Source organism: Uloborus diversus, chromosome 3 (genome assembly GCF_026930045.1).
Source record: "Uloborus diversus isolate 005 chromosome 3, Udiv.v.3.1, whole genome shotgun sequence".
NCBI lineage: Eukaryota > Metazoa > Arthropoda > Arachnida > Araneae > Uloboridae > Uloborus > Uloborus diversus.
In genome coordinates, this window is record NC_072733.1 from 2,921,324 (window position 1) to 2,937,717 (window position 16,394).

The 16,394-nt window shown below is 33.5% G+C and overlaps 1 protein-coding gene across 1 annotated transcript in view; it reads left to right on the plus strand.

The window, feature by feature from the left end:
* Window positions 1-1,687: 1,687 nt before the first annotated feature.
* LOC129218021 (chloride intracellular channel exc-4-like) overlaps window positions 1,688-16,394 on the plus strand; it is a 68,208-nt gene continuing 53,501 nt past the window's right edge. Inside the window, exon 1 of the mRNA XM_054852199.1 lies at window positions 1,688-1,828. Within this exon, the coding sequence (XP_054708174.1) occupies window positions 1,760-1,828 (69 nt within the window). The 5' untranslated portion in view covers window positions 1,688-1,759. The remainder of the gene's footprint in view (window positions 1,829-16,394) is intronic.

The window sequence follows — 16,394 nt, forward strand, 5'->3', positions numbered from 1 at the left end:
CCAGGGAAGCATCTGTGTGCTTCGGAGAGCATGTTGGCAGATACGAGCACTGTGTGGTCGTGCGTTATCCTGCTGAAAAATTGCATTAGGTAGCCCTTGAAGGTAAGATTGCCACTGGCCGCAGCACATTATCCAAGTATTGTTGAGCCGTCATAGTGCCTTGAATACGAACTAGAGGTGATATGGAATTGTACGCGATTGCGCCCCAAACCAGTATATGCCACGTTGTCGTGCGGTGGAACGTTCCACAGTTACTGCCGGATTAGATCTGTCTCCACGTCGACGCCACACACATATGCGGCGACTATCACTGGATAAACAGAAGCGGGATTCATTCGAGAACTCGAAATTTCGCCATTTTGTCATCCACGTCGTTCTAGTCCGGCACCATACTAAACGTTGCTGTCTATATGTTGTGAGGTCAATGGCAGTCTTCTTAGCGGGCGCCGTGATTGCAGACCACATACGACCAAACGACGGGAAATGGTTCTGGTTGACACGGGAACATTCAGGGTATCTTGCACCTGCTGCAGAATCGAGGAACAAGTGACTTGTGGGTCTGCTACAGCTTGTCGACGGATGCGTCGATCCACGCGTTCTGACGTCACTCTGGCTGCCCCGGCACCCCTCAATCTTGTCGTATTTCATTGTTCCAACCATCTTCGGCACAGCCGATGCACCATGCTCGCACCTACGTGGGTATCAGCTGCGATTTGACGTACGGACCAACCTCCCCTTCTCAGTCCGGTCACCATACCCCTCGTAAAATCGTCTATCTGCTGGAAGTGCCTTCATTGACGGCGGCCTGGCATTCTCTCGTGTTACACGTATCCTCCAAGACAAAAACAAAATTTCTTCGATAATTCTCCAGTCAGAAATAACGACACGAATATTGCCCATTCTGCAAGTTCCTTCCCTTATATCTTACTCCACGTGCGTCGGAGAGCTGCGCATTTCACATCATTTACATATAACTCAGTGATGTCCGTCTACTCTAAAATTTGCATAAATTTCTGAACACTCCTTCTTGGTGATGAATTTGCAATGTGGAGCAGTGTATTTCAATGGGGGACATATAATATAGACGTTTTGTCCCCATTTCTGTAGTTGGGGCTATATTCTGAAATAGGCACCGGTCGCACCGGTGCCACCTAGAGTCCCTATATGAAAACGTAGTTTTGTGCCATCGCAAGCGTTCGGAAACTATCGAATCCCAACACATTTTGGGAATCAACCGTTTCGACCCACTGCGGTGGCACCGATGCGACCGGTGCCTGTTTCCGAATGTAGCCTGAGAGTAAAGTCTTGTCACCATACCTCTTTGTTCTTTTTGTTTAAAACTCATCAAATACTTCAATAAATGAAACAATTTAATTAAACACTGAACAGTACTTCTTATATGAATATTTCTTCCAATCAACTCTTTTTATTTTCAGCACGTGCATGATCAAAAGTGTCCTTCTGTGGTGTAATCTGGGAAAACTTTTTGTTCTATGGAATTAAATTTTTTTGTGTGAAATCTGAATATTTAAGATAATTATCTATTTTAAAATCAATGGAAAAGGAAATAACGATTTACACAAATTTGTTAAATGACCTGTATTATGTTTGAAAATAAAAACAGGAAAAGTACTACAACAAACTTTTTGAGAAGTGCGCTGCGCATGCTCTGTTTCATGTACGCATGTCGGGAGGAGAATTCTGCCTTTAGTTCTGCTGTTTTTAGTCTGAAATTTTTGTAATTGTGAAAGTGATTCTGATGGCTGAAGATATTAACGATCAAAACAGTGATTGTCTGGAAGTTCCAGAGATAGAACTAATCATTAAGGTAAGTCTTTAACTTTGCTAGGAAAAAATGCTTTCAAAAGGAAGAGATAAGAAAAATGAGGTCATTATGACTGAGACTTGATTTCCTAACGAAAGTGAAATATGTACCAGCTTTGCGAAGCGGGAAAAATGACCCTTAGTGCAGGAAAGTATGACACTTTGCAGGGGCATGACACAAATATATTTTTTTCAAATTCATGCTACACGCTCATGATTCTGAGAATCGAAAGAATCTTTCATTGACCGTTGACTCCTTATGAATGCTTTCAATTATTTGACAGATACTGCATGATTTTTTTTATGTCAAAGTAAGCTTCAACTTATTTTAAGCGAAGTTGTGACACTAAATTAGACACAAATCGCATTTTAACATTAACACTTAAAAAAAGGGAGAAAGGGGGGAAAAAAAAACTATTATATGGGCAGGTCGTGCTTATAAAAAAAAAGTGACGTGTTTTGTGCCTGTTTTGAAGAGCATAGCAAAATCATATGGTGTGGTTTTACTAAGATACAAAAATTCAACGTTCGCCATTAAATAAGTTTTAGAATTGAAATCCAGATATACCTTGCGTATATTCAAACGTGGTTCCATTTAAATGTAATCATGATTATAACGTGGGGAGTAATGAAAAACCCACTTTTTTGTAATTAAAATCCACATGATAGATAAAAGTGCAAGTGTTGTATACTTCTTTGGGGAAAAAACTGTTTTGTTTTCTGATTATGTGACGTCATGTATATGAAACTATAACCCTGATTTTTCAATGCCTACCTCTTTGCCCTTGAAGTTTTGTTTGTGATGAGTGTTTTGATGGAAAAATATGTTAAATACAGTTTTATTTTTCTCACTTCTCGAGTATAGGTTCATTTCTTTCAATTAAATTCTCTCTTTACTTTGAACAATGGGTGGGGCATTTGTTATTGAAATGTTCAGTCTGTAGAAAACCGGTTAACGGTTAGTTAAAAATGTTTATATTGTTTAAATTTTCTGTTGATATGCAGAAAAAAAGTAATGTACAACTTTATTATTCAATTAGATATTGACTAGTAATGAAACCAATAGTGAGTGTTTTAATCCAAGCATTTTTTGCATTAACTGCATCAGAGATTTTGCGAGGAATATTTTCAAAGCGTGAAAATAAGCCTTGAAAAATTTTAGATGTGTGAAACACATTTTGTAGGAGGGAAGAAGAGAAACCTACTTTGCCTGTTCACTTATTTTTATGTAATGTGGTTTCAAATGTATCCATCATTTTTAAAATGGAAGGAACGAATTGAAGTTTAGAGAAATATTCCCGCTGTTTTTCAAAGTTTTAATGTAAAAAAATGTAATTTTAGATGTTCTTTGGTGTTTTTTTTCGGGGGGTGGGGGGGGGGGGGGGGTCAGGACTTTAGTTCATACAAATTTCGAAATGGTAGATCAACAAATGCTAATTTAGACAATCTTTGGTGATGGAAGAAAGGTTTGGTGGCCGTTTCTTGAAAAATTTCCGGAAATGAGGACTTAATCCAAATTTCAGGCGATATTTAGTGATATCACTTTTTATATTTTTTTATCAATAAATTAATAGCAAATGAATGTATTGGTCGTTTTGCCACCCCATAGCAGTATGGCACAGCATAGGGGGGCAATGCTTCTTCCAAGTTTTGGGAGAACTTTATATCAGGGTTGGCAAGGTTTTGGACACTACAGTAAAAACCCTGATTTTTACCATCCTGTCCAAAACTGTACAAAAGTGTCCGAAATTATAACTTTAGAAAAATTTTATTCTGTGAGAAAACATCAAAAACAGAATAAAATGTATCAAAGTAATGTTTTGTATTGAACATTCATTCAATGGAGAACATTCAATTTATGCAATGGAGAACATTCAATTTATGCAATGGAGAACATTCAATTTATGCAGCTGGTTTTAATCTAGTTACATAGAAGTAAAATTCTTGATTAAAATTTCAATTTGTATGTAGTGCCACATTAAGCCAGCAAGGGGGCCCATAGCAAATGTTTCCAAGGGCCCTCGCTTTTGTAAGATATAATAAACTTCTTCACGGAAGGTGCACTTATAATACATACAGGTATGAATACATTGTATATGGATATCATTTTAGAGCTTTACTAGATTTATATCCCTCTTATAATTCAGTCCCCAGTCACTACACGTTTTAGCCAAATCCAAAAATGCAATTTGTTGAGGATATAAAAAGAAGGGGTCCGGGGCTTATCCCTGTAAAATTTTCAATATTTCAAAACTAAAAACACAATTCTAGCGACCCCTGATGACATTGGGAACAGAGAAAGTTCGGGGAGGCCGAAACCGAAATCAAAAAACTCGATTGTACCCCATCTTTGTTCTTCTGCAAGATTACAGGAAGAAATTTTGATTCACAGCGACTTTTTCCAGGCAATTTTTTAAAATTGAAGTCTTAAATGAAATTGTAGATGACATTTAATGATGTTGTTGAGAGAAGGAAAAGGGGTGTTCAAGGAGGTCCATTTGGAAAAATTTCAAACTTATAATTCTAAAAACTCAATTTTAAGCAGAAAACTTTTGACATTATAGACTCTTAAAAGGTAATTTCATACGATCTTTGGAGAGTTTGGAACGGAGGGGGGAAGGTAGACCTCAAGATTCAGAAAATTTTCAAGTGGCCAATGGCCACTAGACTCAAAAAATTTGGTGGCCACCAGTTTTTCGGGTTTTGAAAACAGCGCTCTAGTACAAGAATGGGGGGGGGGGGGGGGGCGATTTCAATTTGTATTTCTTGAAACAAATATTATGAAAGTGATGCTAAAGGAATGCTAACAAGAAATATAAAAAATCATTAAACCAAAAATAAAGTAGTGTACACAGTGAAAAAAAAAAAGTATTTCCCATAAAAACAACAACAAATTCCTTTAAAATCTTTTTGTAAATCATTGCAAATGCCATGGTAGTAAAAATCAACATGCACTTTTCAGGTAACTAGTTTAATGAAAAGAATTAACTGTAAGAAAATTAGCACGAAGGAAATCGAAAAAATATTAGATAAACATATGATTTGATTTTTTTCAATAATTAAGATTTTTTTTTTTTTTGGCATAAAAATAATTAACTACAAACCTCCTCCAGTAAATATACAATTTGGCATTTACCAAGAATATATTTCCAAAAAAAAAAACATTCTTTTTGCATTATTTGAACTAAAGGTATGACCAAACATAGCGACTACGTTCCATACGCAGCATCTCCATGTTAGGATGACTATGAAGGGAATCTTCGTGAAACTACAATTCAGTTGAAAAGTTTCTAGCACATTTGCGTCCAAGGCAATGAGGATAAGATTAAGTTTTAAGAACAAAATTTTCATTTCTCAAGAAAATTACATATTTAAAATAAATTTTAAAGAAAAAAAAAAAAAACAAGTTGCAGCACATTTTGCGTTGTTTTTCATTAGTTTGCAGTTAAAGAAAACATCCAATTCTTGCTTTGTTTTTGGAAACTTAGACATTTAAGCATCGTGTCTACTTCCATCTTATAAATGACCAAAAATGGCGACTACGTTTCATTCGTAGCTGAAAAGACTTTTCGATTAAAAAAGATTTTAACAATTGACCCTACCATCCGCAGGCTTGTGCTTAGATGCAGGAAAATGTTTCTCTCCCGTTAAATTTGTGCATAATTCCTGTTCACCCTAGGAATTTTTTTCTTTGGAACTATTGAGGGGCAAAAATGGCGTCCGCGGTCCTTTTTTATTTTATTGCCAGCGTCATTTTGCCTCAAAACTTTTATATTTTTTTTTTCAGGAAACATCGATAAAAACGAAGATTAGAACTATAGGTACAAAATTCCCTGAGAAAAAAATTGCAAAAAAAAAAATGGGGGGGGGCAAAATTTGAAATTTCCCTGACATTTTTAACTATGTCGTTTTCCATGACGATTCCAGGTTCTCCGGAGCGTACGAACCCCGTTTAATAACCGTATTTTCCTGTGCATTATCCGCGGACGGCCTATAATCTGCAGGTTCTAAAATGGGCCTGAAGAAAAAAAAAAGTTTCGCATAATCGGAGGCGGTGTAAAAAAAAAATAATAAATTTAATATACCATTTGAGCAACTAAACGTGAAAAGGTTATTACTTTGAAGAAATAATCAAAATTAATCTGAAATATAATCTAAAATACAATGATTTCTTCTTGAAATCATGATTATAGTACGCTAATTACTTGAAAAACAAAGAGTCAAGACAAAGGAGCAAACGCTCTAATCTTGAGCAAATGGCTTCCTAATTCACTGTATTCTTGCTTTTTTTACATGGCTTAAATCGCGTAAGAGGAGCATTCAAGCATCGTAAAATAACCAACATACAGGCAGGCAGTGAGAAAGAACATGCAAGCTTTGTAAAATAAACAACATTTAGTCGGAGTACGATCTCTATCGGTGAATCCTTATAGTACTGATGCACTGAAATTCTTTTCTTGGGATCTAAATTAAAAATAACCCCCCAAAAAAGTTGGCGACTGTAGAAATTTTTTGGGGTCGCCAATTTTGAAAACTGAGTCGCCACGTGGCGAGTGGCGACCGTAAATCTTGACCTTTAGGGGAAGGTCATGAAAGTCATTCCCTGGAGATTTCTCGAAATTGAAGTGTTGAAAACGTGATTGTGGGCCATGGCTGGTAACGATTCGGTATGGGATGGGGTTCAGGGACTCTCCAAGGCAACCCGGAAAATTTTCGAAGTATAAATCTCAAAAATACATATTAGACCATCGTTAACAATGTTTGAGGGAGAGAGATACACTCTGTTGGAATTTTTTTTGAAATTGTAGTCTGAAATACGCAAGTGTAGGCAATGTGATGACGATCTAGAGTTGGGTCGGGCTCGGGATTTCACCCATTTAAATTCTTCGATAACGAAGTTCCAAAAGCAGTTTTAGCGGGTTTTCAATAAGGTTAGACTATTTTCTTCGTGAATGTCTCAAATTTCAATAAAAAAGTTTTAGACTACCTTTGATGATGCACAAGAAATGGAATTGATGCGCTTTTTGCCCCCTCCTCCTCAGAGAAAAAAAATGAAGTTTAAAGCCTTTCTTCTACACGTAATTATTTTTGTTCGTCAAGAAATAACTCTCCTAATTATTTATTTATTTTGCTCATCATAAGTGTAAACAATCTAAGAAGCTTTTTCTTCTCTTATGTCAAGTTCAGTTAATTTTGCTGGTTGCTGTTTACAGTGCCGGGTCTACGGGCTCGTGTTGCTGAATGCAGTTTTTGAGAGTGACAAATTGACATGAAGTTAAGAGACCAAATTGAGTCTAGGATGACTAATAATTAGCTTTTCAAGACTCTAATTTCGAAAGCTTTAAGAGGATCATTCCATATCAAATCAACCAATAAAAAATAAATTTTGAAGGTCAATGTTTTGGATTGTTATGATTTTTTGTCTGTTTATTATACTTACCTCCAGGATGAAAAAACTGAAGTTTCAAATTTTTTGAACAATTCTTTGCAAAGTTATGCATTTTTTAAATTTTGGAGGAATCCGAAATTTTGCATTGATTAAAATCTTAAGAGGATTATTATTAGAGTACTATTTGACTTAGAAGTCTACAATTGGTGCTGTTTTGTTCAGTCTTTTATAAGGTTTTCAAAAATGTATAGCAAAGCCCAGTTGCTAAAAAAATTTTTTTAAATTTTTTTAATAAAAAAGTTTTTTTTTAATTTGTAAAAATTCAAAATCGAAATTTTTAATTTTCTTGAAAAAAAATATATGTTACTTAGCTATTTGTTAGCAACATTTGTTCAAAATTTTAAGATGGCATTCTTTTGGTATCATGCAGAAAATTTTTTTTTCCTCTTTCAACAGTGCTTTAATGGGTCATTCCATGTCAAAACCACCAATAAAAAATAAATTTTTAAGGCCAATGTTTAGAATGTAATGATTTTTTATCTGTGTATGATACACATCTCCATGATGACAAATCTGAAGTTTCAAATTTTTTCAACAATTCTTTCCAAAGTTATAAATTTTTTTAACTCTGGAAGCATCATAAATTTTACATCATTTAGTAATCTTTAAAAGGCTATTATCAAAGAACTAATTGATTTAAAAGGTTAAAACTTGTGCTGTTTTGTTCAGTATTTTAGGAGGTTTTAAAAAATATATAACAAAACCTAGTTAAAAAAAAACATTTATTTGAAAAAATTTTTTTGTAAAAATTCAAAATTTTTTAATTTCCTTGAAAAAAAAAGAAGAAAAAAAAACAGGGTACTTAGTCTTCTTTAAGCAATATAAATTCAAAATTTCCTGATGGCATTTTTGTGGTATCATGGAGAAAAAATTTCTCTTTCAAACAGTTGCTTTAATTTTATTTGTAAAAAAAACATTTGCTCTAATGAAAAGTAGTTAAAGTTTAAACCGGTACTATTGCATAGAAAAACAAGTACTTGGCAGTATTGCAAGCACATTAACAGGTTCAAACAATTTTTTAGGTGAAAAAAATATTTATTATTGAATAAAAAATCTAAATTTTATTTAAATTTGAAAACTTCAATTTAAAAGTTATTGAAGCTTTTTCAGCCATATTTTAAAAGCAAATTTAAGTTTTATTTATATATAATTTAATTGCTACAGTATAAAATTTAATATTTTTTTAAGCCCATTAAGAAGCAGTTTGAGATGTGGCTAACTCACTTTGCTACACTATAGATTTCAATTTGTAAGTCCTAGTATAGATATACTTTCTTCTTATGTAAGATTTCAGTTGCTTTTGCCATCTCCTCTTTCGAGACTTGGTATGTTTTGCTTGTAGCAGTGACAGGATGTAATTTGCACAGAACAAAATTTTTAGGAATGGTCAAAATGTCTGCTTTTCTTGGATAAATGAATGATGATGGTTCTCTAGGATGAAGGAAAGAAACCTGGATTTCTTCTTCTACCTGATCTTTTGAACTAAATATCCTATTCACCATTTGCTGTCATAAGCACAAGCAATATAGCCCACAATTTCTTCAAACTGTACATCCCCATTATGAGGGCTCATGAACTCTGGATCCTGTGTACTAGAGCCTGGTTTCGGATCTTTGCTGAACTCACTCATAATATCATCAATTTCTGGAACTGAAGAATGTTTTTGCTTACTTAATTGTATGCGACAAGCAGTACAAATTTTCATTCCTTCTTCAATGCCATATGTTAGTGTTGTCACCCACAAGCTTGCAGTTCTTAGATCTTTTTTCCCCCAATGTCCTTCCTTTTTAAATGGATTGCAGCAAAATATGCTCCACTGTTTATCCATTTTCAACTGAACGTTGGCTCTTAACAACAAAAATATGCATAAATTTAACATTAAAATAACAATAAAAATTGGAAAAAAAATTCTCAAAGAAAGCAAGCAGTAAAATTTAGAATGTGCACTGCCCAAGAACATACAAAGTACTGAAGATTTCAATGCCTCTGTAGTGGGAGAAAGCAGACGGGTTTCATGTTACACCAGGAGAAAGCCTAAGGGCTCATTACAGCAGGCAGCTGATGAGTGAGAGTGGCTACTTACGGCATGAGTAGCATGGATGTAGGTGCTGAAGCATGACTCATGATGGTCAAGCCCTTCTACTCTATCAACCCATGAACATAGGATTGAAAAAATGTTGATTGGAGACCTTTGCTTTACTGAATTATTTCAACACTTTCGATTACGGACCATTTGCCATGACTAATATATTTTCAGTTAATAAATTTTAATTCTTGGCTATTTAAAAAAACCTGCATATATATATATATATATATATATATATATATTTCTGTATAAATAAACATCTGTACATATATATAGGAATCAAGCCAAGGGTGCCAATAAAACCTCCTCAAATACTGTACAGCCCCCCCCCCCCACAGGAATGAAACCTCTTTACAGAGAAAAATGCCCCTTAAACATCCCTTTAAAAATCTTAATTGCAGTCTTTGGCATCCCTCCATCCCCTTTGGATCATCCAGCTGATCAAGCAGCATGAATTGTTACATGAATAAAGATGTTGAAAGAGGAAATATTTTTTTTCTTATGATACCACAATAATGCCATCATGAAATTTTGCATAAATGTTGCTAAAGTAAGACTTAATAACATAAATTTTTTTCAAAAAAATTAAAATTTCGATTTCGAGTTTTTTTAAATTAAAAAAATTTTTTTTCAAAAAAATGTTAAAAAAAAGAAAAAGGTATAACTAGGTCATGTCATATATTTTATAAAACCTTATTAAATACAGAACAAAACACTACCAGTTTTAACTCTTTGAGTCAAATAGTTTTTTAATTACGGCTGTTAAAGAAAACGTGTCAGGAAAAATTTTTAACTTCGTCAAAACTTTAAAATATTATAACTCGAAAACAAATGAGTGAAAAAATCCAAAACTTGTATATTTTCTCTGTTGTGGTAATACTCCATTGGAACAAAAAATGAGCAAAATCTAAACACATGACGTTTTGACCATTGGTTGATTTGATATGGAATTACCCAAGAAGAAAGCCACTTTCTAGTCTCTCTTCTCCCCCGACTTAACAAACAAAACCTGAAATAGCGGTTAGTCACTTTCAAAAAATTTCTGGATCGTAACTCTCTCCCCCTATCTTGTCTAACATCGCCAAAGACAGCTTTAAAATGTATTTTTTGGATTTGTGCTTTTAGAGTTTCAGAATCCTCCTTCCCCTACTGTCCCCAAAAATTGCTTAGAATTGCATTTTTAGAATCTAAATTCTCTTGAACCCTCTTGCTTTCCCCATCGTCCCCAAAATTACCTTGAAAATGCATTTTTAAGCTTTCAATTTCAAAAAATTTCCAAGGGATTTTTTTGAACCAATCCTAAAGGTGGGTTCTAAAGTATCTACGCACTTCTATAGCTTCTCAACATTTGGGGGAAGGGTTCCAAATCAAGTCAGTACTAAAGATAGCCTGCATCTTAAAGATTTCAATTTCTGACAAGGTAAATACCCTCTTCCCCTCCCCCCATAATGTCTCCAGTGATAATCTAAAAAGATTTGAAACTTCAATTTAGAAGTTTTTCTGGGGGAATTTAGTCCCACGTCCCTCTCCAAATTTCCCACATAGCTTGAAATTTTGTTTTCAGCTATATCATGGGTCAATTCCTCAAACCCTTTCTTTCCAAAGATTGCCTGAAATTGACTTCAGTTTTGAACACGATTTCAGGAAAGAACCCCCCTTCCCTTTTCCTCTATCAGGGGTCTGTCCAGGATTTTTCACAGGGTCCGTTTTTTGTGAAAAATCAAATAATTTTGTGAAAAATCAAAAAATTTCGCAAAAAAAATTTTTTTTTTTTGTTAAAACGAAATTTAAGAATTTAGAGATGGCACAAACTGCATAAATTAAACTTAAAAATGAGTGTTTTCCTCTTCTACGTCGAGAAAATCATTCTGGATTTTTTTTTCTGATATTTGGCGGGGGGGGGGGGGGGAGGCATCGCTCTTTCAAGTATCAATATTTATCTAGCATTCTACATTATGTTAAATTATACTAGATATATTTCTGTACAGTACTTAAAATAATTGTAACAAATATATAAATAAATAAAATAAAATTCAGAATAGGGTTCAGCATTCAACTTTTTGACCCAAGACACTCTTAAAAAAGCACAGAATTTCGTTTAAAACTTAAAAATTCCGTTATTTTAACAAAAATAAAAAGATATTTCAATTGTTTACCTCTTAACAAAGCGTAATAATCATCAAAAATTCGAAAAATCGGATTCCCATAGCGGATGCAAAGAGATCGCAATTCTCAAAGTGAAGGCATCAAAAGTATAAAAACGGCTTGTAAAAGAAATATTTTTGATAAAATTATTTTAAAATTGCATTTTAGAGTCCTATGAAAAACATATCATTAATATCTGTGGACACAGCTGACCCAAAAAATAAAATAAAATAAACCATCTATTCAGCATTTTAATTTTTGACTCATAACAAAAAATGGAATTTTGCTTTAAAAACTTGAATTGAGAGTTCTAACAGAAATAAAGAGACTTTTCATTTATTTGAATCCTAATAAAGCGAAGTTAGCTTGAAAAAAGAACAAAATATGATTCTCATATCGGATGTTAAAAGATTGCATTTTTCAAAATGCAGCAGACATCTAAAGAAAAAAAAACGGTAATTAAAAGAGTTTATTTAAAGTTAATCATCTTTGTTAGCATCGAAAAATCAAAACCCATATAATTTTCTTCCAAAATAACAATTATACATCACACTGCACCGTAAAAACGCAAATATTGACAAGCTGGCAAAATGATGAGAATATTATCTAATCAAGTCATTATAAAGGTTCAACGCCAGACGCTAAGTGGTGATAATTTTGAAGTTAGTAACCCTATCTGAAGCGATCATATTTTTTCCTCACCCTTACTATCCCTTTGCAGTTCTAAGTTCATTTCGCTGATATATATTATTATTGTTTATTAAATCATGAGCAGAGAAAAGTGCTTACCAATGCCTTTTCAGAAAAGTTTACAACAACACCGCTGCTAATTAGCTGCGATAAAACAAACAACCATTATATTTATTTGGCAGTAGCAATTATTTATCGCTTGCAGGAGCATAAGTTGATCCCTCTAATTTGACTTAAAAAAAGGTTCCAAAAATCATCGTTTTATATACAGAAATATGCGTTATTTTGCTTTCAGATTTGCTCTTTCAATAAACAATTTGTGACAGATCCGATCTTGTTTATCAGAATTTTGGGGGGTCCGTTTTGTTTGATCGGGATTTTGTGAAAGGTCCGTTTTGTTTGATCGGGATTTTGTGAAAGGTCCGTTTTGGTTGATCGAATTTTTGTGAAGGGTCCGTTAACGGACCCAAATATCCTCTGGCCAGACCCTTGTCTATTGTTATCAAACTACCTCTTAAATTTCCTTTTTTATGACTTGAATAGCTGAAAGTTTTAGGAAGGATCCTTAACTATCTTAAATCTGCGAAGATACCTTAAAATTGACTTCAACTTTGAAACAAAAAAAAAGGCATGGAATCCTATCCTTCGTTCTCCTAACATTACCAAACATTGCTAAAACTGTAATTTTTAGGTCAGTTTTGAAAATTTTCTGACCTAACTGTGCTTTTTCTCCTAAAACCAAGAAATATCAACTAAAATTGTGTTTTTAAGACTTTAATTAAGATAAATTTCTGGAAAGCATCCATTGATTCCCCCTCATCACCTTCGTGTTTCCTCTGACGTGATTAAAGATATCGTTATTCTTCAAATTCTCTGATGCCAGTCGGTAGAGACGTACCGAGTAGTTGCAAAAAATTGAATATTATCCAAGACAGATATAAAAATTTATAAAAAAAAAAGCTCAAGCATTATTCTCCAATCATTAAAAATTGAAATTTACAAGTCAAATTTAAATTTTGAGAATAATGAAGTTTGTAATGCTTCAATGAAATAAATTCTTATTTTAATGTTCCCAAAGTCAATAAAACTTATTTATTGAAAATTGTGCATAAAAGGTAAGTGTAGAAAATATGGAATTTTTATATTAAAAATGGATTTCTGCTACAAACAAAAATTAGTTTAAAAAAAATATAAAAATACCTTTGTTATTTAAAAATAAAAGGAAATAAAACAATTTTAAAAGCACAGTGCAGGAACACTGCAGACACGTGTTTTGGCGTTACTAGGAATTCCTTTTTTAATGCACAAAATTTGAGCTCGTGGATTTAAAGGCATCGAACAAAAGTCGGATTTTTTTTCCGAATGTCTTTACATTCTTTAGCTCACATTTTATGCACAGAAAAAGACATTCCTTGTAACGCAAAAACACGGTCTGCAGTGTTCCTGCACATTTGTTTTATTTGCTTTTAAAAATTATTTATGTTTGGCGGACTAGAACTATAATATATTGAAATGTCAGTAATCCAACGTTATTAAGCACAAAACTTGCAAATGATTGCAGACACGTGTTTCGGTGTTACAAGGAACACCTTTTTCAATGCAAAGAAAGTGTGAGCTTTTGGATGAAAAGTCATCCGAGAAAAGCAACACGGTGGAACAGGAGGTAGTATAAATATCAAAAAAATAAAAATTAAACAAAACAAAAAGATAAAATGACACATGGAGACAAAATTTATTATATAATTCCATCAAGGAAAAAAAACCGTTAAGTAATAAATTTTAAAAGAAAACCCATAAACAATGCAAAAAGTCCAAAAATGAAACCACTCTGAATAAATTAGCAATAAATTTACCAGCGGGAAAAACTATGTATGGAAGCAATGTATCAAATGGAGAAATGCAGAAAAACAGAGTGAAGGATTGTTTATGGGTTTTCTTTTAAAATTTATTACTTAACGGTTTTTTCCTTGATGGAATTATATAATAAATTTTGTCTCCATGTGTCATTTTATCTTTTTTGTTTTGTTTAATTTCTATTTTTTTGATATTTATACTACCCTCCTGTTCCACCGTGTTGCTTTTCTCGGATGACTTTTCATCCAAAAGCTCACACTTCTTTGCATTGAAAAAGGTGTTCCTTGTAACACCGAAACACGTGTCTGCAATCATTTGCAAGTTTTGTGCTTAATAACGTTGGATTACTGACATTTTAATTTTTCAGCACAAAGGTATTTATTCTTTACTATAATATATTGGTATAATTTGTTTTAATTCCAACTTGATTAATCATACCTTTTATTTATTTTTAATTTTAAAAATAATTCTTTTGTAAAATTTTTGACATAAACTAAGTTTTTTAAATAATGCGTAATAAAATTTCAGCAGGAATTCAGTTTTAAAAACTGTTATATGGACAAGGAGGTCTATACTACTCTTCCAATAAGTTCAAAATTCATCACATGTGTGTCGGTGGTTCTTCTTAAAACATAATGGAACAGCTTACCTTACCCCCAGCAACCTTGGAACAGCTTACCTTACCCCCAGCAACCTTGGAACAGCTTACCGGAAGAGGTGGTAATGAGCACGGGAGTAGATAGTTTTAAGAGGGCGATTGATTTTCATTGGGGATTGTAAATTGACTAGGACCAGTCTAGCTGGGCCCAGAGCCTGTTGCTGGTCGTCACTTTTGTATTTGTGTAATTGGTATTCGATAACTCGGAAGAGTAGTGAAAGGCCGAGTACTCGGTATTTGGCCCGAGTATTCGGTATTTGGCCGAGTATTCGGTACTCGGCCAAAGTGCTACTTGGTACGTCTCTACCAATGGGTTAACGGACACATGTGGAGTTGTAAAGCAGTGAGTGTTCTCAATCTTTTGCCAGTTTGAAGGCTCTTACCGTCCTCAAACAGGACCCAATACAGGCTGATTTTGCTACCGTTTTTTGGTACCTTCACAAAAATCTTGTTTTGAAATAGGTACTTTCACAAAAAATCAAGAAATAAAATCAGTAGCTTCACAAAAACATCGAAAATTTCACAAAAATTTGCATTTTAAAATATAAAACTTGTTTCTCTGTTTAAAACAAAATTTACTCATAAAATAAAATTATAAGCTGGTTAATATGAACAATCGCTTGAATAGCAACCTTTTTGTGGTATTTTAACTCATTTTTAGCTGTTTCTCGCCAAAGTGTATTTATGCAATATCATCACAGTCTTTTAACATATTTTGGGGCACCGTTTTTTCTCATCATTTCCAATATTGTATACATTACACAGCCCATTAAGCTGAAATAACGATGGTATTTTTGGTACTTCTTAGGTTTTTAGCTCCCCCCTCCCCGTTAAAAAACGAAACCTGTTAAAAATAATACTAGATGATATTTACACTTTTCAAACTAAAATTTCACTTTTTTCTACTTCTCTTTTACAAAAATGAGGATGCCTCTAAAAGTTCACAAAAAACAATGCTGATAAAAAAGAACATTCACAAAAATAGAATGATGCAATACTTTCACAAAAATAGGTAGCAAGAAAAAATTCCTGGATTGGCCCCTGTCAAATGACGTAAGAAGCAATCTCCCAGATCACCAGCACCGATGGTAATGGTCAGAATGGTATTATCTCGTATACGTTATGAGTCTCCGCTTGAAGGAAAAAATAAGATTATTTATTTCCCTGAACATTTAGAAAAGTTAGATCTAAATAAAAAGAGAGAGAGAGAAGTTTTAAACGGGTTAGAGTATGGGAAAGTAGTTTTTTTTCTGGATTTTTTTCTCATAGCGCATATCCCCCCAGGAGCGCAGGGCCTGTTTTATTTGCTACTTCTGCTCTATGGCTTATCCGGCCCTGTTTGTATGCATTAGTTTATTATAATCAATATTTTTTTGATAATAGTAACCAAATTTCCCTATGTTTCTGCATATGGGTACGTCCACCGTTACTCTTGTGACCATCAGAGAAAATTTGTGTGGTTATTTCCAATTATTATGTCACATTATACATTTAGGTTAAAATTCAGGATTATTTCAGAAAGTCATGTGTGTTTTGCTTAAAAAAACATATTTGAATTATAATTTAAGAAATTTTGCTTCCCTTGGGAGAAGATTAAACATTTGTTACTCTTGTGACCAATGGAAAAGGCAAATTTCAAATTTTAAGTTTGAGCTACAAGTCCTGTGAATTGTACAGGAATAATAGAT